The sequence below is a fragment of the Sturnira hondurensis genome, unplaced genomic scaffold (assembly GCF_014824575.4).
Source record: "Sturnira hondurensis isolate 20B ecotype Veracruz unplaced genomic scaffold, ASM1482457v3 Scaffold0004068, whole genome shotgun sequence".
NCBI classification, from domain to species: domain Eukaryota; kingdom Metazoa; phylum Chordata; class Mammalia; order Chiroptera; family Phyllostomidae; genus Sturnira; species Sturnira hondurensis.
The window spans coordinates 9,696,270-9,723,428 of record NW_028076699.1 but is presented as its reverse complement, the minus strand read 5'-3'; the positions used below and the strand labels follow the sequence as shown (position 1 = coordinate 9,723,428).

Sequence of the window (27,159 nt, the reverse complement as noted above, 5' to 3'; positions counted from 1 at the left end):
TGCACTTATCAACACCGATCTTACTTAATTCCTACAACTTATGTAGTCCACCCACCAGAGACAAAGAGTGGTCCTGGACACAGGCTCAAAGGCAATCTGAGCTTGCCACCCCCTGAGGTCACCCTAGTGCTTCTTTCCTCAACTTTGTGTCAGCCAAGCCTGGCAGAACCCTGCACAGTCTGCCTGCTAGCCCAGCCATACCATGGCCAGGACATCCCGAGTGGTGACCAGGTCCCCTCTGCAACAGAACTCTGCCTGCTCATGGCTTGCCAGCTTTGCGCTAAAGATGACACAGGGCAGGGCTCTGTCGCAAAGCACATGGCTGGTGAAATGCCAATGAGCCTCATGGTGTCTGAGTTCTTCTCTCCTCCCTTCATCCTACACCCAGAGTCAGAGCTTTCAGAGTCCTGAGCCTCCTGCCTCTGGCCGGGTCACATACCTTACTATATTCGTTCATGCAATAGTTGCTCACTAATGCACACTCACTGCCAGGCCCTGTGCCAGCTCTGGGACCAAGATGAGTGCCACACCCTTACCCTCAAGGAGCTCCAGGTGCAGTGAGGTGGCATGTGGACAGACGGACAGGGCTGGGCCCCCAACCCAAACGCACCCTCTTCCACCTCTCTCTCACTTCCAGATTGTTCACATGCAGTTTCCTCTACTGGAACATTCTTCCTCCTCCTGTCTGTGGCCAATGCATATTCTTCTCTGACCTCTCATCTTGCAGGAATCTTTCCTTCTTTACCCAGTACCCACCTCTACCACAAGCCCATCTGAATTTCTGTTCCTCTCACAGGCTCCAACTCAAAATCCTCCACTTTCCCTTAAAGCAAGGGTCACATTTTGGTGCTATTGCTGGTCAAATCTTCCCATCTCTCCTCTGAGACTGTCAGCCCCAGGAGGGCAGCTCTCTCGGGCTTCCCCATCTCCTTTATCATAATGCTGAGCCTGTCCTGTTCTGTGCCAGGAGCTGCTTTAGCCAGTTGGGATATAGTGATGAATATAACAGACCCGGGGGCCCCCCAGGGAGCTTCTGCTTTAGTGGGGAAGGACAGGCAATAAATAGCCACTAACTAGTGAATCAGATATATAAGTGTGCGAGAAAATGATAAATGCCATGGGGGAAAAGCAGAGCACAAGAAAGGGGATGAGAGCATGGGAGGGAGGCTCAGGCTGCAGTTCTCGGTTGGCTAGTTGGGGCACTCCACATTGAGATGATGTGATCTGAATTAAGTCTTGATGGCAGGGTGGGAGTGAACCATAGTGATACCCAGGGAAGGGCATTCGTGGCAGAGGGCTGAGGTGAAGCATGCCAGGTGGGTTCCTGGAGCAGCAAGGAGGCCTGTGCAACTGGAGCAGCGGGTGTGAAGGAAGAGAAGAGGACATGGGGTTGGGGGGAGGGGATTATGGGGCCACACAGGCTATTGCAGAGACTCTAGCTCTTCCCCTGAGAGGAGTGGAGAGCCACTGCAGCGTCTTGAACAGGGAAGTGGCCTGTTCTGACTAATTCAACTGTTTCTCAAATGAATGGAGATTCAAGCACCATGACATAAAAAGCACAGTGGGGGCCTAGAGTTGCCTGAGAGAATATCTACCTCCTTCCAGGAGGTGTGGGAGGGTTTCTCAGAGGAGGTGATGTTTGACTGGGAGGAGGAGGCTAAACATGGGAAGAGTGGTCTGAAAGGGTAACCTGAATTGGGGAAGAGCTGCCTGTGGCACAGGTCAGCAGGACAAGCTCTATGCAGTGGGGCACCTGGACTATGACAAGGTCAGCAGAGAGCAGGACATGGAGGGCCTTGAATGCTGGACAATGTTTCTTGGAATTTATCACAAGGGCAATGGGAAGGCCTGGTGGCGCCATGCTCTGCTTCTTGGCATCCCACCCACTGTCTCAGCCAAAACTCAGCCTTCGGGCAAGTTTTTCTCTAGGCCTCAAATCAAGGCAGAACGCTCTGGGCCAGACTCCAGCCCAAACTCTGAGTAACTGTGGGCTTTCCCTTTCCTGGGCTTTAATTTCCCCAGATACTGAACCGAGCCTCCCAGAGGACTCCCTGTTCTTCCAGGCTAAGCTTATAGGGTCAAGTACTACTGTTTATAATTTGATAACCCAACAACTGATCAATGGTGCAGCCTTGGGCAAGTCTCTTCCCCTGTTTGAGCCTCAGTTTCCCCTTCTGTAAAATGAGGATTCCAATAGCTCCTGCTTACCATGGCTGGAGAGAAAGTTGCCTAAACTCGACACATAGTAGGTGTCTAATAAATGCCAGGTGGGCCTGACCGTGGGAACTACGGTCAGCCCAGAGGCTGCCTGAGCCGGAGGAAGGGAACCTCACCTGTGACGTGTCGTGGTTGAAGATGACAGCATTGAGATCCCCGCAGTTGTAGTGCTTGATGAGGTCCTCCGTGGTGTAGGGTGCCTGTAGGCTCCCGGCCCGCACGCTCTCGTGCTGCAGCAGGGTCTGGTTCAGGGCAAATAACACCTGGGCAGAGGAGAGAAAGAGAAATAAGGACTGTGTTCAGGGACCTGGCTGAGGTCCCTGACACCTTCAGGACTGGCATTCCTCCCTCCTGACTTAGGGGCAACAGGCCCTGAAACAGAGAAGGTGTGTGGGGCCAGCCAGCACCAGCTGGCGCAGCCTCAGCATTTCCACATTTCCAGCTTCTTACTCACTAGCCTGTGAACACATGCAGCCTGTTCTCGTCTCCAGCCCTCTGCCCAAACAGGTCCCCACTCCTGTGCAGAGTATTAACATCTCATCTAATGAAGGGACAAAATGAGAGCCCTAGGGGTACCTGGGTTTTGGGATGGTGGGTACATTTTACTTTGGGCTCCTTTCTTTTCCTCTGTTTAGGAAAGTTCTATAATAAGCACAGACTTGTTTTGTAATCAAGAACACCCCCAAACAAAACAAACAAATGACCAAAACAAGTTGAGAGGTCAAAGCCTAACCCAGATGCCACCTGCTCCAGAAGCTGTTCTCACAGCAGGCAAAGGCCTAGGGGCTGGATGCCCCAAGTCAGACCATGCTGACATTCAGCATGTGTTTCCTCAAGGGCCTCTATGCTCTGGGCCATGGTGCCCGGCCCTGGAGACACAGCTATGTCCCAGGCAGACCTGCCAGGGCATCGGATCACTCGGAGCGCTACACAGATGCCCAGGTCCCACCCTGGAATTGGAGTCTCTGAGGTGGAGCCCAGGGTGTGTATTTCAACAGGCTCCTTGGGAAGTTCTCTACAGCCCGATTGCCTCTGGCATTTGAGGACCACAGGTCTAACGAAACATAGCCTGCTCAAAGTACGAGGGCCCTGGGAGATGATCTAAAGTGTCCCATTTTAGATGGGAAACCGAGGCCCATGAAGAGAAGGGACATGCTCAATTTCACACAGGGACTGAATCCCAGACTCCCTCGGCCAACAACAAGGAAGAGCCTAAGGTTATCTGAGTTACCCAGCACAGATACAGGGAAAGACTTGTTGCAATTCCTGTGCAAAATGTCAGAAGGTGGTCTCCGGCGACCTGTCCCGTTGGTCCTCAGGCCCTGCTTATTCTGTTTGCACACTGTCTTGGATGGCAGCCCCCCAGCCTCCTGATCCACACCAATGCCAGCCCAAGCATCTCTCACTGGGTCCACGGCATTAGACACCCCCATGCCTCTCCTATAGACCCCCTCTCCTCCCACCTATCCCATATTCTTCTGCCACAGTCAGCTTCTAAAAGCATAAATCTGATGGTCTCTTTCTCTTTCTCTCTCTCTTTTTTTTTTTGCTCAAAACTTTCATGGGTGCCTCCTGCCCTCAGGACAAAGGCCTAGCTCTTCAAGAGTCTTTGAGGCAGTGACTCGGACCCTGCTGCTCAATGACCTCAATTTCTACCCAGCCCTGTGTCCCCAAACGTTTGACTACTCAGCAATCTCTGTGCCTTGCACATGCTATTCTGTGCACCCCACTCCCATTCTCCACTTGCAGATTCAGACTTGGCCGTGCAGGCTCAGTACAGATGTCTCCTCCACTGAACTTCTCTGGCCTCTCCACGGGACTCCCAAGGTCTCCCTGTATTCATGCCCTGGGCCAAAGAACTCAGTGCCTGCCCCCGCCCCCTGTTTCTGATTCTAGACTTGCTCTATGGCCAATGGGATGTTAGTAAGCCCTGCAAATAGTGGCCTGAAAAGTGCAAATGTGCCGCTTCCTCTTGCACCTCCAACACTGCCCTGAGCAGCCCAGGCCCGTCTGACGGGGGATGAGACATGTACAGAGCCACATTGCTTCAGTTCTCCCACCAAGGCCATCCTAGACCAGCCAATGGCCAGCCAGCTTCCAGACACACAAACAAGCCCAGCAGAGCCGCTTGCACCCGGGCCCCTATGGCTGAGCAAACGCCCACCACTGTTGCCACACAGCACAATTGTGGTGACACTTCCTTCCATGTTGCCCTCCACTGGGGTATGAACATTAGATTGTAACCACTGCTAGCCACCTGTCTCTTTCATTAGGCTACGAGCTTCTTGAAAGCCAGAAGTGCCCTTCACTGATTTTGTATTTGCAATTATCAGCATGGGTCCTGGTAAAGACAGCAGGTTGCCCTCTCCCTTCCTTAGCACGTTGATGCCTGCTGTGGTCACTTCATAGTTCAAAGCTGCTTAGTAATCCCTCAGACTCGCCCCTAGAATTTTGGTACTCTGTCTGCATCTGGGGCCGAACACCAACACATAGTGGAAGTTCCCACCAAGTGGCATCAGCTACGTGGTCCCGGAATATATAATAGGAACAGAAAAGCTCATGCAATAGGTCAACAAAATCTGGCCAAGAATATTGTCATGGGCAATGGGGCCAAGCTGTGCTTGTTAGGTCACCTCCATCCATCTCCTCCCACTTTTGCTCCTCACGGTCAGGAGAGCTGGATTGAACTTGGATGCAGCCGCCCAGTCTGCTCTCCATAATGAGCTGGCTGGAGATGAGGTCAGACCCCACCACCCCACCTCTGGGCCTTCTCCAGGCTCTGGCCACTACCCCTGAAATCCAATCTGCAGCCACCTGGTGCAGGGTGTTGATGGCAGCATGGTGGCTGTGGATGGATCACAGGAGGCAGTAGACCTGTTGCTGAGGACATTGCTAAGGCAACAGGCACTTCCTCCCACATGGCACATGCCTTGGATGAAAGCATCCGTGTCAAGCTGGAATGCTCTGCTTCCCTCCTCTGGGGCTTGAGACACACAGACCTCCTGGGACCACACTCTGCCACTGCACACACCTGCCCCGATGCTTCTCAGAGTAGGGCTGGCCAAGCACCACCTGGCCTGCGATGAGGTCATCTGCCCAGGCACGCAGAAGACACGCCTGGAGGAGAAATGGCTCCCTTGGACTTTCTTAGCCACATGTAGTCATTTCCTTAGTCATGCGGCCCTCATGGAGCTGGGAGGTGTTCTAGTGAATTAAGCACGTGACAATCTGTAAGGTGCTAAGAACAATTCTGGCATGTAGAGAGTGCTGGATAAATGCTTGCTAAATGACACTTGGAAGAAAATAGTTAGACCTTAACTTTTCTCGATTGGAGCTGGAAGAGCCCTTGGAGGTCATTGGGTCCTGTGGTTTTTCAAACCGTTTTTAGCCATGGAATCCTTTCTTTGTTATTGTTTTCCAGAGGAATTATTTGTAATTCAAAATGTGGAGCAGATAAAATGGAAACTTCCCTGATTGACATAAGGAAGGATGATTGGAGCCTGAAGTCCTGCTAGTTCAAAGGTCCCCTGAAGCAGGGAATCCCCAAGCTTCTTTGTGGAATCCCTGGGTACCCTGGAGCCCAGCTGGAGGACCACTGGTCTCATGCTGTGCCCTCCACACGTAGGAGAGAAGAGGAGATAGGGGCTCAGAATGGGTGCACCCAAGGGCACACTGTGTAGAGTGGGCTCGCACCCAAGTCTCCTGACACCCTGCCCAGGATGCTTTGCAGTACCCTGGACCTCTGGGGCTGGATTTCCAGCTGTCCACTGGCATAGTCCATGTTCATCCTGCACATGTGGCCATGCCCATTTTCTTTCTGGAACCTTGTAAAATAGCCAGAAATAGCCAGGGAGTATTTATTATTAGCTTATTACTGATAGAAAACTGAGGCCAGATGATTGAAAAGGCCCCTCCACACACAGCAGAGTGTGGCGGGCTGGGACTGCAACCCAAGCCTGTGGTCTGGAAAGCCTCCTACCTCTGGGTGGGGTTGGTGCCTCCCAGAGACCCCGCTGCTTCCCTTGATCTTAGCACTTATCCCAATGAAGTGCCCTTTGCAGATAATTCCCTGTAATCTGCCTGTCTAGACCAAGGGCTTGGCAAGGGCAGGAAGCCTGCCTGTGTTCACTGTTGAACTGCACACATCCAGGAACTACTTCAGAATGGAGGAGGCTGACCCTGAATCATGGGTCTTTTTCCCCACACCCGCTACCCCTTATCCATCCTTTGTAACTTATAAAGTAGTCTTCACCCAGTCATTAGGATCACTATGTTTATTGAGCACTTGCTATGTGTCAGGAACCCTTTAAGCTCATATTGACTTAGTTAATCTTTACAACAACTCTGAGGTAAGGCTAACATTAACTCCATTTAGTAGATTAAAAAAAGTAAAGAAACCATGAAGAGCCATGAACTCATCCAAGGTGACAAAACCGGAGGGGGCGAGACATGCATTTGAATGTGGGCAGCCCAGCTGTGGGACCATCCCCTCAGTTTCACTGATCACCAGTGCCTCCTCTTGCTCTCCCTGGGAGACAGCCAGCAGAAATAGTGTCCCTACTGCAAGTGGAAAACCAAAGAAGCAGAGGGGAAGGACAGGCCCAAGGCCACAGAGCTTGTAAAGTACAGAGCCAGAATTTGAAATCACGTCTGTCTGGCTCCAGAGCAGGTCCCACAACCAAACTTCAGAGTAAAATGTGCTCCATCATGAGCATTCCTGGCCCTTCCAGTAGACATAAAGAAGCGACACTCGTTCACTCCTTTGACAAACATTTACCTTCTGTTGATTCTCTGCAGGGATCTGGGATTGGTGGATTCATCGGGCTTGGTTTCCATACACTCACAGCTCATCTTGGAGGCAGACTTGCCAAGTGGCCATCACAGTGCGGGGTGGTTAAGGGGCACCTTGCCCTGACTGCGGTCTCCCTTCCGTTCACTCTGAATTCCTGAGCCTGTGCTGCTCACAGACTCCCGGGCCTTGATGCCTTCTGCTCCCGGACTCTTTAAAATAACATACCCTCCTCGCCTGTAGCCTCGGTGGCCCACTCTAGGATAATGTTTATGATAAGGCTTTGACATGGAATAACAAACACCAGGTGAAGGCTAGAGTCGCCTTGCTGCCCCTGGATGTCTGTGCGTGAAGGCCTTGCCACCAAGAGCCCCCGAACATCCCAGGGGGCCCCCCTGCCTCCATGCTTGCTGGCCAGGAGCTGGCCTCCGGCGTCTGCTGAATGTAGGCCCGGAATTTAAACACATCTTCAAACACGGGCCTAGAATGGAGTGAGGCAGGCGCCAGGAGGGTGCGGATGGGTTTATTGTTCCAGATTAGTCTAGTAAACACTCCTAAATGGGCTGGGATGGTGAACACTGAGGACTTGTGCTCACTTGATGGCTCAGCAGCATCACGATGAGAGGAAGGGAGCAGAGTCCCCTTTGTCAGGAAGAACGTGGGACCCGGATCCTGTGGACAGTGTGGGCTCGCAGGCTGGTGCTCTTCTAGCAGGGGTCTGGCGATGCTCACTGGGCACCTGCCGCCTGCCAGGCCCTGTCCTAGGTGCTGGGGATTTAGTCCGGGACAAAAGAGACCCACATCCTCTCATGGAGCTTACCTGCCGTGGGGGTGGGGGGGGGGTGGGGGCAGAGAATGGAGAATAAAATAATTAGTAAAATATTAATATTTTGAATGTTAGAGACACAACAATGATTCCGTTAAACTGGAAGTTAAGTCTGCCCCTGGCTACTTCAGGCTCCTCATGCCTCCGTATCAACAGGCAAAGATGGGGATTACTGAGCTGGCTGGGTGACTGGCCCCTACCACGTTGGGGAACTGGACCGCGCTCCATAGTCAGGGTAAGGAAGAGAAAGTGTGGAGTTCAGCGATTCCCTCAGGACATGTCTCAGTATTACTGCACACTCCGCTTAACCAGCATTAGGGAAAACCTACAACCCGATCCAGGCAGGACTATGAATGGCCCTGAACCTGTAGGAATGAACGTTTGGGTCACCCCACCAGGTAAAGAACCACAACCAGTTGAGGTGCATACAGAAGGCAAAGGGAATGTGGCAGTGGGAAGGGAAGAAGGTGACCATCAGGACCATCTCTGGCCACGTGACCAGTTACAGAAACAAGCACTCTCGTCAGGACTATTTCCTCCCTTTTTTGTTAAGAATGTAGGTGTGTGCATGTAAAATTTGTGTTCTCTTCTTTTTCTGTTCTCCTCTCCCATCATGTAACATAAGATATATTGACTTTATATCATAGTATTTAAGTATTGTTAACTTTATATCATATTTTTAAGTTATGGAATACCAAGGAAAAGAGTAAACACTACACAAGGATGTTCTGGGGAAGGCGTTAGTGCATTTTGGGCGTATGCAGGATCATTGTATCATGTTAGATGGAATTATGACCTTGTTATTATCTTTACTTTCAGATTAAGTATGGTTCAAGGAGATACATATGGGTGTCAAGTGGACAAGGGATGGACTTGTGATGTTGACCTTATTAGATTAGTATGTCAGGTTCTATGGGCCATTGTAAGGATGCTGAGAAACCAGCCTACCCCATAATCCTCCTGGAAATGGGATTGTTACTCCCACATGACAAATAAGGAAACAGAGGCCCTGAGATGGTCAAGTCACTTGCACAAGGTCTCCCTTTGAAGAGACCCTTTGAAGATTGGAGCAGGGATTCAAACACAGGTCCAGCTGACAGGCCCGGAGTGCTTCCAATCCCCCCGGGTGCAACTCGCAAGCCACCCCCATCCAACCACTGGGAGGAAAGACAGACATAAACCAGAAAGTAGGGCCAGTGTGCAAGGCCCAAATTCTGAGCAGTCAGCTGGGAGGGAGAAGGAGAGCTAGAACCCTAGACCTGGGGCCTGGTCAGAGTTGACATATGAGGAGAGGAGAAAGGTCATCTTTGTCCAGGGAACCCCACCTGGAATATAAGAGCTTCCCCAAACTGTTTTCATTCTTGGCTCAGCCCAACAAAACCTCATTCAGACCCACATTCGTGCAGAGTTCTTCCAAGCCTTAGAAGAAGGAGCTTCCCCTCACTCCCTTCCTGCCTGATCCCTCTTCTAGCCACGGGCTCACACTCCCACTCCACCTGGCCACAGAAGCTCCTTCCTCAGGAGGATTCCCCGGGCCATAGACTGGGCAGGTCCTCTGATTAATGCCCCCAAAGCACCCGACCTTTCCTGGACCTTTGCATTCCCCCTGCTTCCCTGCTGGAAGGTGACACATGAAGGGTGAACAAATAATTTGTCCTTGTGCTGTTTCTCCAGCAGAGAGCACAGTACCTGACCTACATAGTGAAGGCTTCATCAATATTTGTAGAATGAATGAATGAATCAAGAATGAATGAATGAAAAGCTGAACGAGTCACCCTTCCCAATTCCCATCCCAAAGAACTCCCCGCCGGGACCCTGTGCCCCCAGGGCACAAAGCTGGGAGAGCTGAGTCCCCTGGACCCTGGGTCACATCAGTCTGTTAGCATCCTGGGTCAGAGAAGAGGAGAGTTCTACCTGGCAGGAAGCCTTCTGCAGCTGGGGGGACATTTCCTCAAAGGTTAGAGCCCACCAGGCTCTGGGTGAACTTTATTTATTTATTCTCCTTGCCCCATCAGCAGCACCAAAACAGTGTCGACACCTTTCCTGCTTCCTTCTCAGTATCCTGAGTCCCCCATGCCTGTGGCACAGAGTCCTGTCTCAGGACACTGGGCTACTAGGTGGTGGGCATCCAAGCAAACACAGGTTTCCTGGAGGTTGGACTGGCTCTGGGCTGGGAAGCAGGACTAGGGTATAGTCACCATCTGACTCTCCACTAGGAAGCCCTGGGCAAGTCACTTTTCTTGCCCAGGCTTTGTTCTACCCACCCATGAAAAGGATAGATTCACACATCCATTGAACAAATATTTACTCAGCACTTCAATACCAGATATTATTCCAGGCCCTGGAGGTACAGCAGTAAGCACAGCAAATAAAGATCTCTGCCCTAAATGAACTTTCATTTCAGTTGGAGGAAGCTGGCAATAAATAAAAACAACTAGTAAAACATCTATGTTAGAGAATGACCATTGCTAAGGAGGAAATAAGGCAAGGAGTTTAGGAAGAGTGTGTGTGTGTGTTGGGAATTGACATTTTGGATAGAATGTCCAGCAAAGGCACAGGGAGAAGTGACATTTGGAAGAGATCTCATGGAGATGTGGGAGGTGGTCATGTGGATATCTGAGAGGAGAGTGTTCTGGGCAGAGGGAACAGCAAGTGCAAAGGCCCTGAGGCAGAGCAGGCCTGATGGGGGTGAGGAGCAGGAAGAGGCCAGTGGCGCTGGAGGGAAGTGAGCAAGGGGGAACTAGTAGATAAGGTCTGTCTCAGGCAGGAACCCAACAGAAAACAGATGGTGCACTGTCAGTGAAGTGAGTTCCAATGAAGTAACTTCAGCTGAAAGGGTAATTGAAGCGTGTTGAATGATGGGAATATTCACAAGAGGTGTGGACAGGAGATAGTGGAGCTTGAGTAGTAGCAGCAGCAGGAAAGCTTCCTGCTGCTGAGCCTTAAAGGGAAAGGGGTGGGTGGTCAGGTACCTAAACCCAGCCAGAGCCACAGCCTTCAAAAGACAGCGTAGCTACCGCTCGCTGGCCTGGACCACGGCAGGCTGCAGGGAGGAGGGAGCCAGCGGGGACATGATATGTCCTAACCTCCTTCCACTCCTGCCAGTGCTTCCCATTGGAATCAGGACAAGGGAGCCCAGATGATGTCACATCACTTCAGAGCTCAGAGAAGGGATGTCTGGAGAGGTAGAGGTGGATTTCCAGAGCAGTCAGAGAGGCATGGCAGGGTGGACCATGGAGGCACATCCCATAGGGCTGGTGAGCTGAGCCTCTGGCTCCGCCCTGAATGGGATGGGAAGTCCAGGAGAATGTGAGCAGAGGACTGTGGTGGCAGCTATGTCAATGCGGAAACCAGGGAGGCCAGAGTGAAGCAAGGAGATCAGATTGAGGATGAAGGCAGCTCTGTCTTCCTTCTAAAGGGGGGAGAACGGAGCATGCTCCTCCCTTCCTCTCACCACACCCTATCCCAAACCCTCAGCCACAACCCAAAGAACCACCGACTTGGCCTCTAGCACAGATGTTCCCTGCTCCGTGGACGCCCACCCGCTGGACCCAGCAGTGTGGCCACATCCTCCATCTTCCCTGCAGTGTGGGCTGGCTGAGCTCTCTGTGCTTTCCTGGGCGGGCACTGGAGGCTGACTCACTCTAGCTTTCTTTCCTTCTTTTCTCTGAATGCCTAGTTTCTCCACCCAAAGACCACCCTTTAAGATCCCAGCTTTCCTCTTCTGTCCTTCAAGTCATGCCAGGAAATGCTCATAAATCCAGAGCCACCCACATGAGGAGATTAGCATTCTGCAGGAGAGGGAGGCTGATGGCTGGGCTGGGTCTGTGTGGGAGGGGTAGGCCCAGAAGCTGGGGTCTCCAGGAAAGGAGTTTGTGTGGAGTCTGCCTTGCTGGAGGGCAAAGGAGTCCCTCAGTTTGAAGTTTGCAGATAAGCCCAAGGGAGGCTGGAGACCCCGATTCTGGTGCGGCCGGCTCTGACCCAGCCCAGTTGTGAGATCCACTCTCTAGGTCACAGGATCCACCTTGGAAGCCTGAGAATGTAAGACTACCTCTTAGCTCCGGAAGTCACGTTTTAGGAACCCAACACTACTGGACAGTAACATCTCACCATCTCATGATTAAAATTGTCTATAGTTCCAGGCACTTTACATATGGAAGCTCATTTACTCTTTATAACAGAACTGTGAGGCCAGCATTCCTGACCCCCTTTTACAGACAGGGAAGACAAAGCTTAAGGAAGAAGTGACATTTCATGCTCTCCCATTGTTGGGGTGCCATGGCCCAGGGCATTAGCTCTGCCCAGGCCTAACGCACTGAGCCCTCTCTGCCCCTGGCATCAACTATCTGACACCGAGATGAATCATTTTGGTTTCCCAGGAACCATTTCTGGTCTTTTAAATTGAATATATACCGAGCACGGAGGAAAAAAGGACAAAATGTTTAGAATGTTTCAGAGAATCATCCAGGCTAACCTATTCTGTTATAAAGGTTTGAGGAACTTCAAGGTGGTGGAGATGGGCAGAGAAACAGGTGAGAATAAAACTAAGTGATAAGTTCTTGGTAAAAGGAGAATACCGGCGGCTCTGAGGGCCTCAGAGGGGGTTTCAGACACTGGGGGTTTCACTCTCAGGTTTCAGCCTGGGAGTCAGCAATGAAATCGTGCTTTAAGCTGGGCTGTGCAGGACAAGTGGGGTTGAGAAGGGTGTGTGTCCAAGGTAGAGGGACAGGGAAGTGGGTGGTATGATGAAAGAGGTGTCAGGAGTCAGACCAGGAACAGAACCAGTGGTGAAGGGCCACGGGCTCTGCACTCCACCCAGCAGGGATACTCGGCCCTTCTCTCTCTGATTCGTAGAAAGTGGGGTAGTTACCTGGAAAGGCTGAAATAGAGGGGCACCCACAGAGGAGCAGACAGAGAGACCTACAGAGGGATGATGGTCTACATGGTAGGTTATTGGTCAGCAGTGACCCTGGTTACCATCGTCATCATCGTCATTATTATTAAGTGGCTGCATCCATTGGTTGAAGGTGTGTAGTTTTATGTTTCCTGCTGTCTCAGACCTGCCTGCTGACACAGCTGCCTAGACTTCAAAAGGCAAGTCTCCATTTTCATTTGCAAAATCAGTATGGAATTCCTAGAGGGCTTGTCTAATTCCTTCTGGTCTGACCACACGGCAATTACCAATTTGCAGGGTGGAGGGGGGAGCCTCACAAGCCCTGCAGCAGTGTGGGGACCTCTACTCGGCCTTGGTCCTGGGCGGCAGCCAGTGAAGACAGGACTGGAACACGCACCTCCAGGTGGTCTGGGGTGGAAAGTGAGGGGCTGGCTCTGTGAGCCCAAGCCCTCCATGCTGGTGAGTGAAATTGTCTGCTAAGCTGTAGGCTACCAATGCTTCATTGATGAATGGTGCTTAGCAATAGAAGGGGGAGGGCTCTGACCCAGGTTGCAATCTGGGTCCTGCTACATTGCAGGCTGTGTGAAGTTCTTGTTCTGGATCTTTTGGTGATACGCTGCCCTGAGAACACGGGACAGGCCCTTCTGGGCCGCAGTTTACCCATCTGCCAAGTGGGGAGAATAATATTTGTCTTCCCCGCTCAGTGAGCTCGCATTCTAAAAACCTTGGAAGTCATTACTTGCTAAGCAGGAATGGGGTGGCCCTGAGGAGCCAGCGTGCATGGTTTGGATTCTCATTCACTCCTCAGTGTTGAACATGGATTAATTCCAGGCCCTGGGCTGGGTACTGGGGCCATGCCACCAAATCAGCACCATTTCTATCCTCAAGGAGTTGAAGGTCATGGGTGGAGAGGAGCAAGGCTGGAGGTAGACAAGGAAGACTTGCAGTGAGATGCTAACAAAACTCTTGTCACTCATCACTCATGAAAGCCAGGCTCAGGGGTGGACACAGCAGAAGGACAGACTCATGCTGCCAGGGGAGGACCACACACAGGATTCCTGGAAGAGGTGATTCCACAGGGACACCTGGGAGGAGCGTGCACTTTTCATGCAGAAGAGCAAGAAAAGGAATTCCTGCAAGTGTCAACGCCCATGGAAAGGCTGGGAGAAGCTGGCGAATTCTGGGAAATGCAATGACTCCCATTAGCTGGAGGGCAGTGTATGGCTGGCGGAGGGCATGAGATGGGACTGGAGCAGTGAACAGAGGTGGGATCCAGAGCTCAGACTTTATCTGAGGGGCCACGGGAAGTGGCTGAAGTTATGGAGCAGGGATTGATCAAGGCAGGCTTTTGGTTTAGATGCTTCCCTCTGGCTGCTGCCTGGAGACAGGATTAGAAGGGCAGAGACTGCAGGCAGGAGACAGGGTTAGCCCTCTCAAGGCCAGGAGAGGTGAGGAGGCCCAACTTGGGCCTGGGGGTTTGGGGGATGTGTGGAGGAAGTGAAGGCAGGCTAGAATTCCAAATCTTTCTGGGCTTGGATGTTTTAGAACTCTCTAACTCGGGGTTCTGAGTCTCTCTCCTTGCACATACTGCTCCCTCTCATGGCCCAAAATTTTGGGACTGGGCCTTCACCCTCTTTTCCTCCACTATAGGAAGGCTTGAACCCCACTCTGGCAGCAGCTGGACAGAGGAGGAGCAGGTCCAGAACAGCAGAAAGGAAGGAAGGCTGCATGGGCCTGGCACAGGACCCATGGCCTTGACAGCCTGGGGATGGATGCTCTTGCTGGGGTACATCAAAGGAGACAGTTGCATAGAACTTGACCTCACAGACAAAACTAAACTGCAGTGCCAACTTTTGCTTTTTTGCCTGTTCAAAGTCACAGGAGGTACTTCCTGGAGGCAGGAAGGGAGAGTTGGAGACTTTGACTCTGCCAAGAGAACATCAGACGAAGAGGGTGTCCTTAGAGGACGCTGAGGCCCAGAGAGGGCAGGAAGGTGCCCATGGCCACACAGCAAGCTGGGGGATGAAGACTAAGGCAGGAATGAGGCATCTGTCTATTCTACTTGGGCAGGTTGGGTCTCCTATGCCCCCTTATCCCTTCTTTACCCCCCACCACAGAAAGGAAAAATGTTTTTAGACCCAAGGCAAAAAAATGTGGAACTGAAATCTGAGCCTTGGGTCTTGGGAAAAGGACACAGAGAAGTCAGGCACATTCTAGATGAGCAAAGATCTGCTTACACTGCAGATGGGAAATACTCAGGGTTTTCCAAGGCCTCCTTGTTGTACAGGTCTGACCTGGGAGGGCAGACCAAGGACGAGCCAATGGGAGCAGGGAAGGATCCCCCAAATTGCTGGTTAAAGGGCCAGTCTGCTTCTAGGGTCCATCACAGGCAGAAAGAGGATGGCTTCAGCCCCTTGCCTGCCTGCAACCTTCTCATGGGGCCTCGGGCCCACACTGGCACTCCACTACCCTGCCTGGACTTGTGCCAGGGCCCTGCCAGGTCAGGGGTCCTTGCTGGCCCCTGCTTGTCCACACCCACACATCCATCCTGTCCCGCTTAGAAGCTCACCTCCTCTCAGAGGGCCTCCCTGCAGCCCCAGTCTGTGTCTGTCCCCTTTTGTGAGCTTCTGCAGTCGGGAGCTCCAGTGTTCAGAGCCAGTGAGGGTGGTTTTTTACAAGTAGATGGAAGGAGCACTCAGAAAACCCAGATGTGGGGCCAGAGCTGGGCAAAAACTCCAAGACAGGCCAGAGCCTCAGCATTAGGAGCAGCCTCAGAAATTGTGCAGTCCAGGGGTTGTCACCGGAGGTGTTTCTTTTCAAAGTCCACTCCATCCCAGGTTCCTGCCACATCTCCTGGGGGACACGCCACAGTTACAGGGAGAGGGGCTGTTGGTGGAGTGCCAGGGAGCTCATCCCCTGCCCGGCAGGCCCGTGCCGCAGTGGGGCACCAATGTGGACTGTGGAAAGAACCTCCCTTATTCTGTCCAACCTCTGCCCCTGGAAGCTTCATCTCCCACTGGAAGAGCCAACCTGTTTCTGAGACGGGCGTCTGTTCCTCAGAAGATGAGGGCCCAGTGCCTTCACAGGATGTGAGGGGGGCTCCTCGACACCTTCCGTCTTGGTCACCCCCGGGCCCAAGACTGGGCCTGGGAGCCAGAGACTGGCCCTGGGAGGTCAGCAAGCCTGGGAGGCTCCCCCTCTGCTCCTCAACCCCCCTTTGAAGGGGATCAGGTTCCCCCACAAACATAATTGAACAAAAATATGAGAGAGAAAAGGTCTTTGTTCTCCCATTTACAGCGTCAGAAAATATGTAACAAATTAGCCGTTTATGAGGTAAGAGAACGGGGCTGTGCGCTGTGGCCGAGAGGCAGGGCTGCCGTACAAGGAGGCCTTTCAGCGCTCCGAGTGTGGGGGGTGAGCCAAGCCTGGGAAGGACGGGCTCTGCCCCAGGCCTGCCTGCCTGCAAGCACGGCCTGGCACCGGCAGGGCGGAGGGAGGCCCATCTGACCCCTGCTTTGGACTGGGTGAAGCCTGGCCAATGGAAACACGGCGCCAACCAGTCAATGGTGAATGCAGCTCTTGGAAGTGTCAGGTGGCCACAGAGTGGAAGTGGGGACCAGAGGCCTGGCTTCCAAACCCACCTCTGACGGGTGCCCCGAAGTGACCCTGAATGATGTCTTCTTCTGGGGACCTACTTTTTCGTCCCTCACAGGAGGACGCTGTTCACGATGATATCTCAGGGCTCCTTGGATACTTCTCTGGCTGCAAGATACTTCTTCCCTGCTGATTTTGCTGAACCTTAGAAGTGGGGAGGTGGTTCTTGGCTTTGCCCAGGGTTTTTCTCTCAAATACCTTTGAATTTTCTTCCAGGGTTTGATCAAAAAATTCCAGCGAAAGCATCAAACACAGGATGTCATTAAGGCCAAGGGGAGGGGGCATTAGATGGAACCAGTGGTGGGAGGCTGGCTGAGCAGGAAGCAGCCTGTCAACAGGGAGACAGGAGAGCATGTCTCTCTCCAGCTTTGTCCTGGCCACTGTTTGCTTCACTGGTGTGCCCAGAAGGGCAAAGGGCTGGGCTGAGAGCATTTCAAAGGAGATTCCCTGGGTTATCCAGCTTGGTGATCCCCAGAGCTGGGATTGAACATCCTGTGACTTCACCTGTGACCTTGGCAGTCAAAAAGCCTGTCACTTGCATTCAGTGGCTTTGCGATCTCATGATTTGGAATTTGTGATTCCGTGGTTAGACCCTACATTTCCCCAGAACTAGGTACGTGGCTGGCCAGTAAGGCCCTGCAAACCGCAGGGTGGGATTCTCTCCTGCAGCCGTGGCGCAGGACTCTCCTCCGAGTCACACAGCTGTGCTCCAGCCTGGCCTGCGCTTTCCTCTCCGGTCGCACAGGGGCAGGCAGGAGGCTCCCAGAGGCCCGGCCTCAGAGCAGATGCTGGTGAGATCACGGTCCGTGCCAGTCTGGTGTAAGGAATCCCCGAGAAAACGGGGCGCTGGGCTTCAGCATGAATATCCTGAGTGTTTCGTCTGCAGTCACAAACACATCGCTTTCCTGGATCTGATTTTATTTATTTTGATTGGATCTTAACAGTTCTTTACAAGGCTGAAACTGAAGCTGCCTGGAAGTCCCCGGGAGACTTGCTAAAACTTCAACTGCACCCAGTGTAGCAGAGCAACTTGAAAGTCAATCAGCAGTGAGGGACAATTTGCCTCATTATTTCCAGCCCTGGAATTTGGCAGCAGATGGAATTCTGGGCCTGGTGTGGACGCAGTGCTGGGAGACGAACACAGCAGAGTCTGTCGCCCGGGGTATGTCCATGCAGGGTCTGACGCTGCATAGGCTGGTACTCTGTTTGAGGGCAGGTGGTACTGGGAAGAATTTCCCACTAAAGGGAACAAGGGTGACAGGGCCACCCAACCCCAGGTTCAAGGCTGCTGCTCTAGACCCGTGTGGGTCAATCCCATCACCCAGGTGAGTCAAGCCTGGCTGAGTTCTAGGGAACCAGAGTTGAATGGGACATAGTTGCTCTCCTCCAGGAAGCAGACCAGAGACACTGGGGAACATTCTTAACAGGAGGGAGCACCTTCTTCACAAAACCTTACTTTCTCGGTGAGATTCACTCTGACCCCTGACTTAAAACAATAACCCCTCACCCTGGGCACTCCCACCCCCATTTGCTCTCCTGTACTTCCCTCCAGTCACCACCTTCTAACACATGGTGTTAGTTATTTGTTTATCGCAGCCCATAAGGGCAGTGATGTTTGCATGGTTCACGAATACCTCTCCAGCCTCAGAACATGAAGGGTGCTCAGTAAATATTTGTCACATGAATGAATGAGCGAATCTCGTGGCATTTTGTTGCCAATTCCTATTCTTAGGTCTCCCGAGAGAGCCCGTTCTTTAAGTAGAAGGGGGCTGGTACTGGGGATAAGGTACGGTGGTGCTCACACACCATCAGATCAACTGCTCCATTGACAGAACTCAGAGAGGGGCAGGGGCCTGACCAGGGTCACACAGCACGGGAGCACAGGCTTGGACAGACCTTTGGGATGTGCCTGTGGACACTTTAAGCTCCCTGGGGCACCAGGCCCTGCAGGGAAGGGGGACCCGGAGCTCTCAGCAAGGCCAGAAGCTGTGGGCAAGGCTGGGGCCCTGCTGCTGGGGCCCGGCTGCTGAGCCGCCCACCCACTCACCCTTGCCCGTCCCACCCCACCCTACCGGTCTCATGTCCTACCCTCCTGCCCCACGCAGGAGCAGCAACAAGCCAACAGATGCCACTTACTGTATACCGAGAACTTTGTACAAACACACACATACAAAATCTCATTTGGTCTTCTCCCAAATCCTGTGATAATTATGAATATTCCAGTTTGAAAAATGCCACACTAAGGCTCAGGGAGGTCGAACGACTTGCCGAGGTCACAAAAGTGTTCGTGGGAGCTCTGATATCGGCGGATTCTTTCCTTCCTCTGGGGTCTTTGGGCTCCACCCCTGGTGTTTGTGCTACATTATGTTGTGTTGTGTGTGGTGGTGCCTTGTGTGGCAGTCCTTCTCCTCTCCCACTTTCCTCTCTGACAGAAAGTCCCCCAGATGAGCATAGGTTCTCACCCGAGCTGACAGGGCCCTCAGTGTGCCCAAGCTCCTGGGTGTCCCTTTCACACGCCGGTGCTCAGGCGAGGCACTAAGCCAGTCATCCGAAAAAATGGGTCTGAGAAAGCTCGGTGCTGATGCAGGAGTCGTGGGGGCCTGGAGGAGCCTACTCAGCTCCAGGGCTTGGCTTGGGGAGCAGGAATCACAGTTCCAGGTCTTGGGACAGGAAGGAACCTACCTGTTTCCCCCAGCCTAGAAGTATCCTGGCAATGCTCTTGCCCGGCAGGCTCTCAGGACTATGCAAGCTCCTGAGTAGCAGTCCCCCACCACTCTGACTTCTAGAAAGTGCTTTCCCACAGAACTGGCCCCTGCCTGCACATCTCAGGTCAGCCTACCAGCCCCATCTTTGCTCTGTGGTCCTGGAAAGGCTGCAGAGGTTTGGGCAGGAGCCGCCCCTGTGTGGGTCAGCCCTTCTCCAGGAGGACGCCCTGCCTCGAGCGCCAGTTCTCTCAGCACCACCAGCATGGATTCCAGAGCCCGCAACCCTGGTCCCTCTCTTTGTACACCCTTCAGGCTGTCATCATCCCTCTTCAAAAGCAGATGCAGACACTGAAGGAAGAAAACATTCTACAGGGGTTGGAACAATGAGGCACCGCTGATTAACTCTCAGCCAACCAGAAAATGTAATTACTGCCCAACTCCGTACTGGGCAATGCTGTCTCTCTCTCTCTCTCAGACCTTCGCACACAATGCACACACTCACTTGCACACCACTGAGATCCTGCAGTCTCATGTAGATGCATACCTGGATGGGCACAGATGCCTGGGCACACAGACACACACCAGTAGTCACAACCACACAGTCACACATACAAACACACACTCCTCCAGTGAAGATCTCACTCATCCCTAGGCCTGACAGTCTCTCATGCTTTGCTCTGGGCTCCTTCCTCCCTCCCACACTCTGGGGAGCAAGCTCTCTACCTTTGTACTCTGGCACCAATGAATCTCAGAGACTAGGCCACTGCTTAGGTTTTTCTGTTCTGGTGTGAAGTGCAGACCCCACCTCAGCTACCTTGGGTTCAGCAGGCTCCTTTCAGTATATGCACCTCATCCCCCCACCCCCGCCCACCAAGCTTCCTCATCTCAGGCAGTGGGGTGGGGGGATACAGATAGAGAATCTAGCTGTGGAAACTAATCCTAGGCACTTACTAAGCTGGGGCTGGTCCCTGGATCCCTCCAGGGTATTTCTTCATCTGTAAATGGGGACACCTTTCTTGTAGGGTTACTGACAAAGTTAGAAACAATGTACATCCTATGCTGTTCATTTCTAACTCTTTTAATCCCCTGATGACCTTATATGAGGGATGCTATGATTATAAACCTGAGGCACAGCTAGCAAACAGGGCTGTGGTCATTATCGTGGCATTCCTCCTTCCCAAGAGGACTTTCAGTTTTGTTTCAGTGCCCGAGGGTTAGGAAAGCAATGGCAAGACACTCTTGCACACACCGTGGATTCCAGCCCCAGGCTCTGAAATCACAGGCGTCCCCAGGTGGTCCTGTAAGAGAGGGCTGTGGTCGCACAAAGAGCACCACCTGGGCCACCCCCCGAGGTCCTGGAGTCAGTCCTGCCGGGCTCCTGGTTCCTTCGGTGTGAGTGCAGCTTTGCTGCCCTAGGCTGGCACTGGGGCCAAGCGAGGGATCAGGGCTGGGTCTGGGGGTGGACGAGTGACCCTGATGATGTTGCCAGAGGCTGTGCCATCAGCATCTGGACTTGCACAGTGCAGGCGAAGCCAGCCCTGGGGCACAGGACCTGGGGACACCTGTGATTTTAGAGCCTGGGGCTGGAATGCTTGGTCCTTTCTGAGTATCTCCAGGGCATCATCTGCTCCTTATCCCAGGGCTGGATTCCTTCACTACCTTGAAAAAACAGTGACTGAGGGGACATGGTGCTGGCAGGGCTTTTAGGAGCTGACCCTTAGAGGGGGCTGGCCTGGCATAGCCATGAGTGTGCTCAGCCCTTGGATTGCTCACATGTCCCCTGGGTGGCTGGGGTTCTCCATGGAACAGCTATCTGGAGACCTGGTGCAGGCCTGAGGGCAGAGGTGCTGAACACGCAGAGCAGATGGTAGGAAGCCTGCCACACTGATGTTGTGTCAGCACGGTTTTGGAACAGGTGCTCTGAAAACCCCATCCTCCAACTTTGCTTCTGAGGAAGAATGAGGGCCTTGCTGCCCCAGCAGAGCCATGCCTGGGTCACTGCCTGGGGTGGGAGGCTTTGGGGGGTCAGGGGAGAGCTCCCAAAGGCTCTTCCTGGCCCCCGACCTGGAGCACCGGCCTTTGCTTCTACACCCCCTTAAGTGGGAGCTTGCTAAGACCTCAGGCTTCAGGGCAGGTTGCTCTCCAGTAGGCATGCCTGATTCTTGGAAATGAAAGTGTGTGTCTGTGGGTGCAAACCCTGGGGCCAGGGGTGCTACTGGTCTGGGAGGAGAGAGGGAAGGCCTCGCTGCAGCCTGAGACCAGGATGGTAGGAAGCTGGCTCAGCTGGACAGGAAAGCAGAAACTTTGCCATGCAAGATCAGTGTCAAGGCACCAGAGGCCTGTGAGGGTCTTCCTTTGAGTTTGAGGGTCTTCTTTAGAGTTTGAATCTCTGTGCTTTCATGAGGTGGGACCGAGGCATGGAACCAAAGCCTGTGAGTTCCTGTCAGAGCTCCTTCTGCCACAAAACTAGGTATGGGATGATATTTGAGGGGATCCAGGAGTCACCCTCACTGGCATGGGTTCCCCTGCCGTCCGACTGAAGTGGCACACTGCTCCCTCTCTGGGGACTGCAGGTGTCTGCTTACTGGGGCACCTCCCTGGGCTCCAGACCCACTCCTTCCCAGTGGGGGAGCATGTCCTGTCCTGGGGCCCTGGTCCCTGCTGCTGTCCCTGGGAGGAATGTTGGCAACTTTCCCATCCTTCTTGTGCCTGGATTTCCTTGTCCGGTGAAGTGGAGGCTGTTAATCCTTAGCTCGTGGGGTCATTGCAAGGGTCAGAGACATACTAGGAAATCCCCGGGCACAGGGACTGACATTCACAGGGCTTGGGCTAGGCCCTCCCCTGCTGGGTGTGAGGTTGAGGGCTTCGAGGGAGCAGGTAGCCCCACAAGGTCTGCTGTACCTGGGGGAGAAGGGGCTCCAGTGCCCGGTCGTCCCACAGCCATGTGGCATTCCTTGTCCTCTTCCCTCACTCCTCTGTTCTACCCTTCTGGCAGGGCTGCCTGCCTGTTTAGGCAACACACATACGTCAGTGCCATTCCTCCCATTCCTGTCAGTGTTGCAGGGACAGGGCTGGGCTGGACGGGGGGCGGGGCGGTCCTTCACAATGACAGTTATCAGCTCCCCCTCAAGGTTCTACAAATTCAGTGCTGGACTCTGGGGACCACCTCTTGACACTCACTTTGTGTATGGCATGTGCTTTCTACCTTGAGATCTCATTGGTCATCATGTGACCCTGTGGGTGAATGGAGGTGCTCTCCCCATTTCACGGATGAGCAAGTTGAGGTCCGTAGAAGAGCAGCAAGGTGCCCAGGCACACAGCCTACCCATAGGGGAGGAAGTGGCACTTACAGTCCCGTCTGCCTGCCATGGCTGTACCCTGTTCACTCCGTGGCTCACACTTCCTGGAAGCAGTGGATTCAGGCAGAGAAGGGCTGTGTGGGAGAGAGGTCCCCGAAACTAAGAGGGACAGCACAGGTGCAAGTGACAGGATGAATTACTGAGGGTGACATTGGAGGCTCCTGGGCCTTTAATAGTTTCTCTCCTTTGTTCTATTGTTTCCAGGCCCTGGAGCCTGTAGAGCAGCTAATCATGGGCAGTTACCGCAGTGGCACATCATAAACAGTCTGTAAAAGGTTCAGGAGCTCAGCTCATGCTGCACAGAACCAGACAGCAGCCCCCCCTCACACACACATACACGTGTACACGCACACTCGTGTGCACACATGCACACACACACACACATGCAAACACACATCTGTGCATGCACATGTGCATACCACGTGCACACGTGCATATGCATGCACACACATGTATTCACAAGCTCCCCACTGGAGGAGGCCAGCCTGGCCAGCACAGCCCTAGGCCTGTGCCTTCACCCCTGTCGCTAGCCCCTGTGAGAGAGATGGGAGCCAGCCCAACTTTTCCCCTCTGGGATCTCAGGCTCAGAGAGAGGGAGTAACTTTGACAAGGTCACAGGATAGGCTATGGGTGGAGCAGAGACTAGATGTCTTGGTGGCAAGGAACAACCTAAGAAAAAATAAAGACTGACCCCAGTGGTATTCCCAAAGCACTTCCAAAGCTGAGGTCTCATGAATTCTCACATTAGCTGTCTTAGAAACACAGAGTGAAGCTTAGAGGAGATAAAGCCATAGTCCATCACCAGCCCCGGTGCTGGAATAACCGTTCCACAGCAAAAATCTGCCCACACTGCTTTTCTCCATGGGCCAATGTGGCTCCCACAGCTGCCTTACCCTCAAGCCTGATCCTTCTGTTTCTAAGTCCCTCTCTTACCTTCCTACATTACGGTTCCCAAAATCAATGAACTAGTCAGGAGTTCCCCATGACACAGTTCTCTTCCATGCTGTTATGCTTTTGCTTCAGCTCTGCCCTTTCACTGGGTGATTCTCCTGCTTCTGCCCCACCTGGATCGAGCGTTTATTCTGTACAGTTTGCACAGAAGAGCTCTTGGATCTCTGGGATTGGATGCTAAACTCTGCAAGGGAAGGAACACAAGGGCTCTGGCCACAGCACCCAACACCCAGCCTGATGCAGTGTAGGTGCACGGAGACTCATTTCCTGAGCACGGTGCATCCTTGCAGGAGGCACCCCTCTCTCACCCTATGAGAGGAATTCCTACAGGCTCTGGGAGCCCTCCGGGAGGCACTAAGTTGGAAGAGGCTGCCAACTCCCCAGCATGTTGCTTTACCCCTTTAAGGAAGCCCACTCTCTGAGGCTGTATGGTGTGTGGGGCCTTGGCTGTATAGGTAAGAGCTTGTTTCTTGCTCTGCCTCCACCACTGACCTGCTGTGTGGCATTGGGCAAGTGCCCACCTTTCACTGGGTCTTGGTTTCCTCATCTGTTCAATGGGCAGAGGATGGAGCCCCCAAGAGAATAGAGACCAGGTCTGTGTGTTCGTCAGCACAGGCTTGGTACCTGGCAGAGGGCAGGCACTTAGGAAACACTTGGTAGCCACCAGCAGTGATTCTTGGTGGGGAGGGCATGGTGGCAGACTCTTGCTGGGGGCTGGGTGGAAGGTTGCCTGTACTATGAAGACAAAGCAGCCTACCTGGCTTGAAGCAGCCAATGGTGGGCTCCCTCTATCACACATGGGCTGGGGCGGAAGGGTGTGTTGGAGCTGAGCCCACAGACTTAGCTGTGGTTGAGGAGAAATACCTATCTGTCTAGATGAAAGGGCATTTCTAACTTTACCATAGCTGTTGGTTGTGGTTTAACTCATATATATAATTTTATTTAATATAAAATATATCTAATTCATGCTCTCCAATGTCTTTTGCATATGTAACTTATTTCATGATATATATTTAAGTTGAATAAATAAAAAGAGGGTCACATGATCATGTTGAGTTAGAAGGAGCCATGGTGTCCAAAATACAGAGTAGAGAGACACCATGCTGGGTGAAGGGGTGTTTGAGGAAGCCATTCTGGTGGAAGAAGCCACGGGGTCCCTGAGCCCTGTTTTTGTACTGCCCCACTCCGTGCTGAGAGGTGCTGGGCAAAGGTGGGAAAACCTTGGGGCCTCATTGCCCTGAGTTCTCATGGGTCCAGTCTCCACGCAGGATCAGAGGAGATGGATGTGTGGCTGTAGGGTGAGGAGGGGAGGGTGTCCCAGGGCCCTTGCTGGGGATGCTCAGGGTGCCACCCAGGCTTCCTTGCTCCTTTAACGCCATCCATCCCAACAGGCTCCCCAGAGGCAGCCTCTGGCCTCTGAGAACCCGGAGGCAAGTGGTAGGGGAGGCGGCCAGGGAATTCCTTAGCCTGCTTGCTCAGGACTCTTGGAAACATGCACGATCAAGGAAATCGGCAAGCAGGTTGTTTGACTTCTCAAATCAGCAGGTGCATCTGCATGTGTTCCACAAGACAGGCCTCCTGGGCCCGAAAACCTTGTCACCTCCATTGTCTGTGTGTCTTGTGGCACGTCCTTTGGACTCTCCTTTCTGCATGTATGGCCCTTAAGTTGCCAGGAAGCATGGGGTGGAGAATGCCAGGGAGCTCCCAGAGGATGCCAGGCCTAAGAGAAAGCTCCCCTCAGGTTCCACAGGCACCTGACTGGCCTTGTTGGAGTGAGGTCAAGGCCTCACACCCAGGAGAAAACAAAGGGCAAACTGAGAAGGGGCCCATTAGGGAAAACCATCCCAACAGCGACTTAGCACTCCTCAGAGTGGGCACTGAGGCCCCAGCAGGGGGACAACCACCAACACTTTGGCTCACAGTGAGATCCCTCCTATTTTAACGGGAGGCATTTAAACAGCCCCAAGCTGGGGCTGTTGCCACCTCTGGACAGGCATTGAGGCTGGTCAAGAGCGCTGGAATGTCAGAGCATAAGGACGTGGGAGTCCCAGTAGGGTCAGCCAAGGTACAGTGACCTCAGGCCAGGACAACAAGCCCTTCCCCACAGGCTGGCAGCTGAGAGCCTCACACAGTAGGGGCCCCAAATGGTAGATGCTCCTCCGTCCTTCCTCCACAGCTCAGCTCCCAGCCTGGGCCCCAACCCAGTGGGACAGCATTTCCCCCCTTGCTGGCTGGTCCCCTGGAATTCTGAAGTCTTCCAAAGTTCCCTCCTTCCTCACAAACAGTCCCCTGAACTGAAAATCTCCCCTCTGAGGCTGGCTGGTGGGGGTCTCTAAATCTGTCATTTGGCCCCCACGGCAAGGGAGGGGCAGTGCAGGCAAGAGGAGAGGGCGAGATTGCTGTGCCTCCTGCCCTCCTACCTTCTGTATGAGATGGGCATTGTGAGCGGAAGGTGCATGAGGGCCACCAGGGCAGGAGCTGCTGCAGCCTTGGAGGAGACAGAGGGCCTCAGCTCACGGAACCCCTAATAAGTAACACTCGTGAATGCTTCCCTCTTGTGGACAAGCTCACAGAGGCCAGAGATGCTAGCTCCCCTCATCAGGGCCCCTTTGGAGGTGGCCCCTTGCCAGGGTGTGAACTCCCAGAGGAGTTCCTGTCCTTAGGCCTCTCCCAGAAGCCTCCTGTGGTCTCTTCTAAGTGCAGATGGGCTGAATTGGATCCAATGACAACATGAGTTTCCACGTCAAGAACTTGTGTCCCAGAAAGTGAGGACCTTGAAAGGTCAGCGAGTTGCAGCCCTCACAGGACAAGCGTGGCCCAGAGTGGTCACACAGTACACAGGGAGCAAGGCAGGGCCAGGGCCCAGCCCTCTTCATCGCCGGCTCCTCAGCTACAATGCGCTGCCTTTGTTCTGCGCGTGCCTGCTGTGCATCTTGCCAGTGACGTGTGATCAACACAACAGTAATGTTGGTGGGACCATGGATGGAAGATGATGCTGTCCTCGAATGCTTTGCTAGCATAGGAGGAAGGATTGTGACAGCCAAAGAAATGGAGGCCTGAGAGAATGACCAGCCCAAGGTGGCCCAGAGAGGGCCTGTGTCGGCTTGTCCCTTATGACTGGACATCAAGACTGGCCTGGTCTTGGCTTTTCAAAGTCTTCTAGGAAGCTAATTTTAAAATATCCCAGGGGCAGGACACAAAGAATGTGCTGGCTTCTCAGACCATGAGGCTGCCCACAGAGCCCTATTTGGCCTCAAGGAGGAGCCCCCCTGCTCACTCACCCCTCCTCTGGGACATGGGCTTAGACTGGGAGAAGGGGAGGGGAGTGGGAGGAACTCCGGAGCTTGAGGGACTGGGGGTCGAAACGCAGGTCCCACACAGACTCAGACTTGTAGGGGAATGCGGCTGTACCTCCGTTTCCTCAGCTATCATATATGGCGTGCAATGCTAACCCACTTGCAGGAGTAGATGCCCTAGTCTGAGGCCAGCCTGGGTTCCGCCCTCCTGGTCCCCACCCCCTGCTGGTGCTCAAGCCCACCTCCCAACTTTTCAACCCACCACTCCTCTCTGCCCCCACTGCCCTGTTCTGCCCACCTCTCTAGTCCTCGTTCCCAAATCCTTGTCCCCTTCACTTCATTCTCCATCAGTTCTAAAGTCCAAATCAAAACACAAGCACTCACAGCACATTCAATGAATATTCCATGGATAACTTCACACATGACACCTAAGACACTCCTGGAAAACATTACTGACACATCCTTCGG

General features: G+C 53.2%; 1 protein-coding gene across 1 annotated transcript in view; it reads right to left on the bottom strand.

The window, feature by feature from the left end:
* The window catches only part of TRABD2B (TraB domain containing 2B), a 205,965-nt gene that overhangs the window by 36,775 nt on the left and 142,031 nt on the right, over nt 1-27,159 (bottom strand). The window contains exon 3 of the mRNA XM_037043331.1: nt 2,334-2,480. Within this exon, the coding sequence (XP_036899226.1) occupies nt 2,334-2,480 (147 nt within the window). The remainder of the gene's footprint in view (nt 1-2,333; nt 2,481-27,159) is intronic.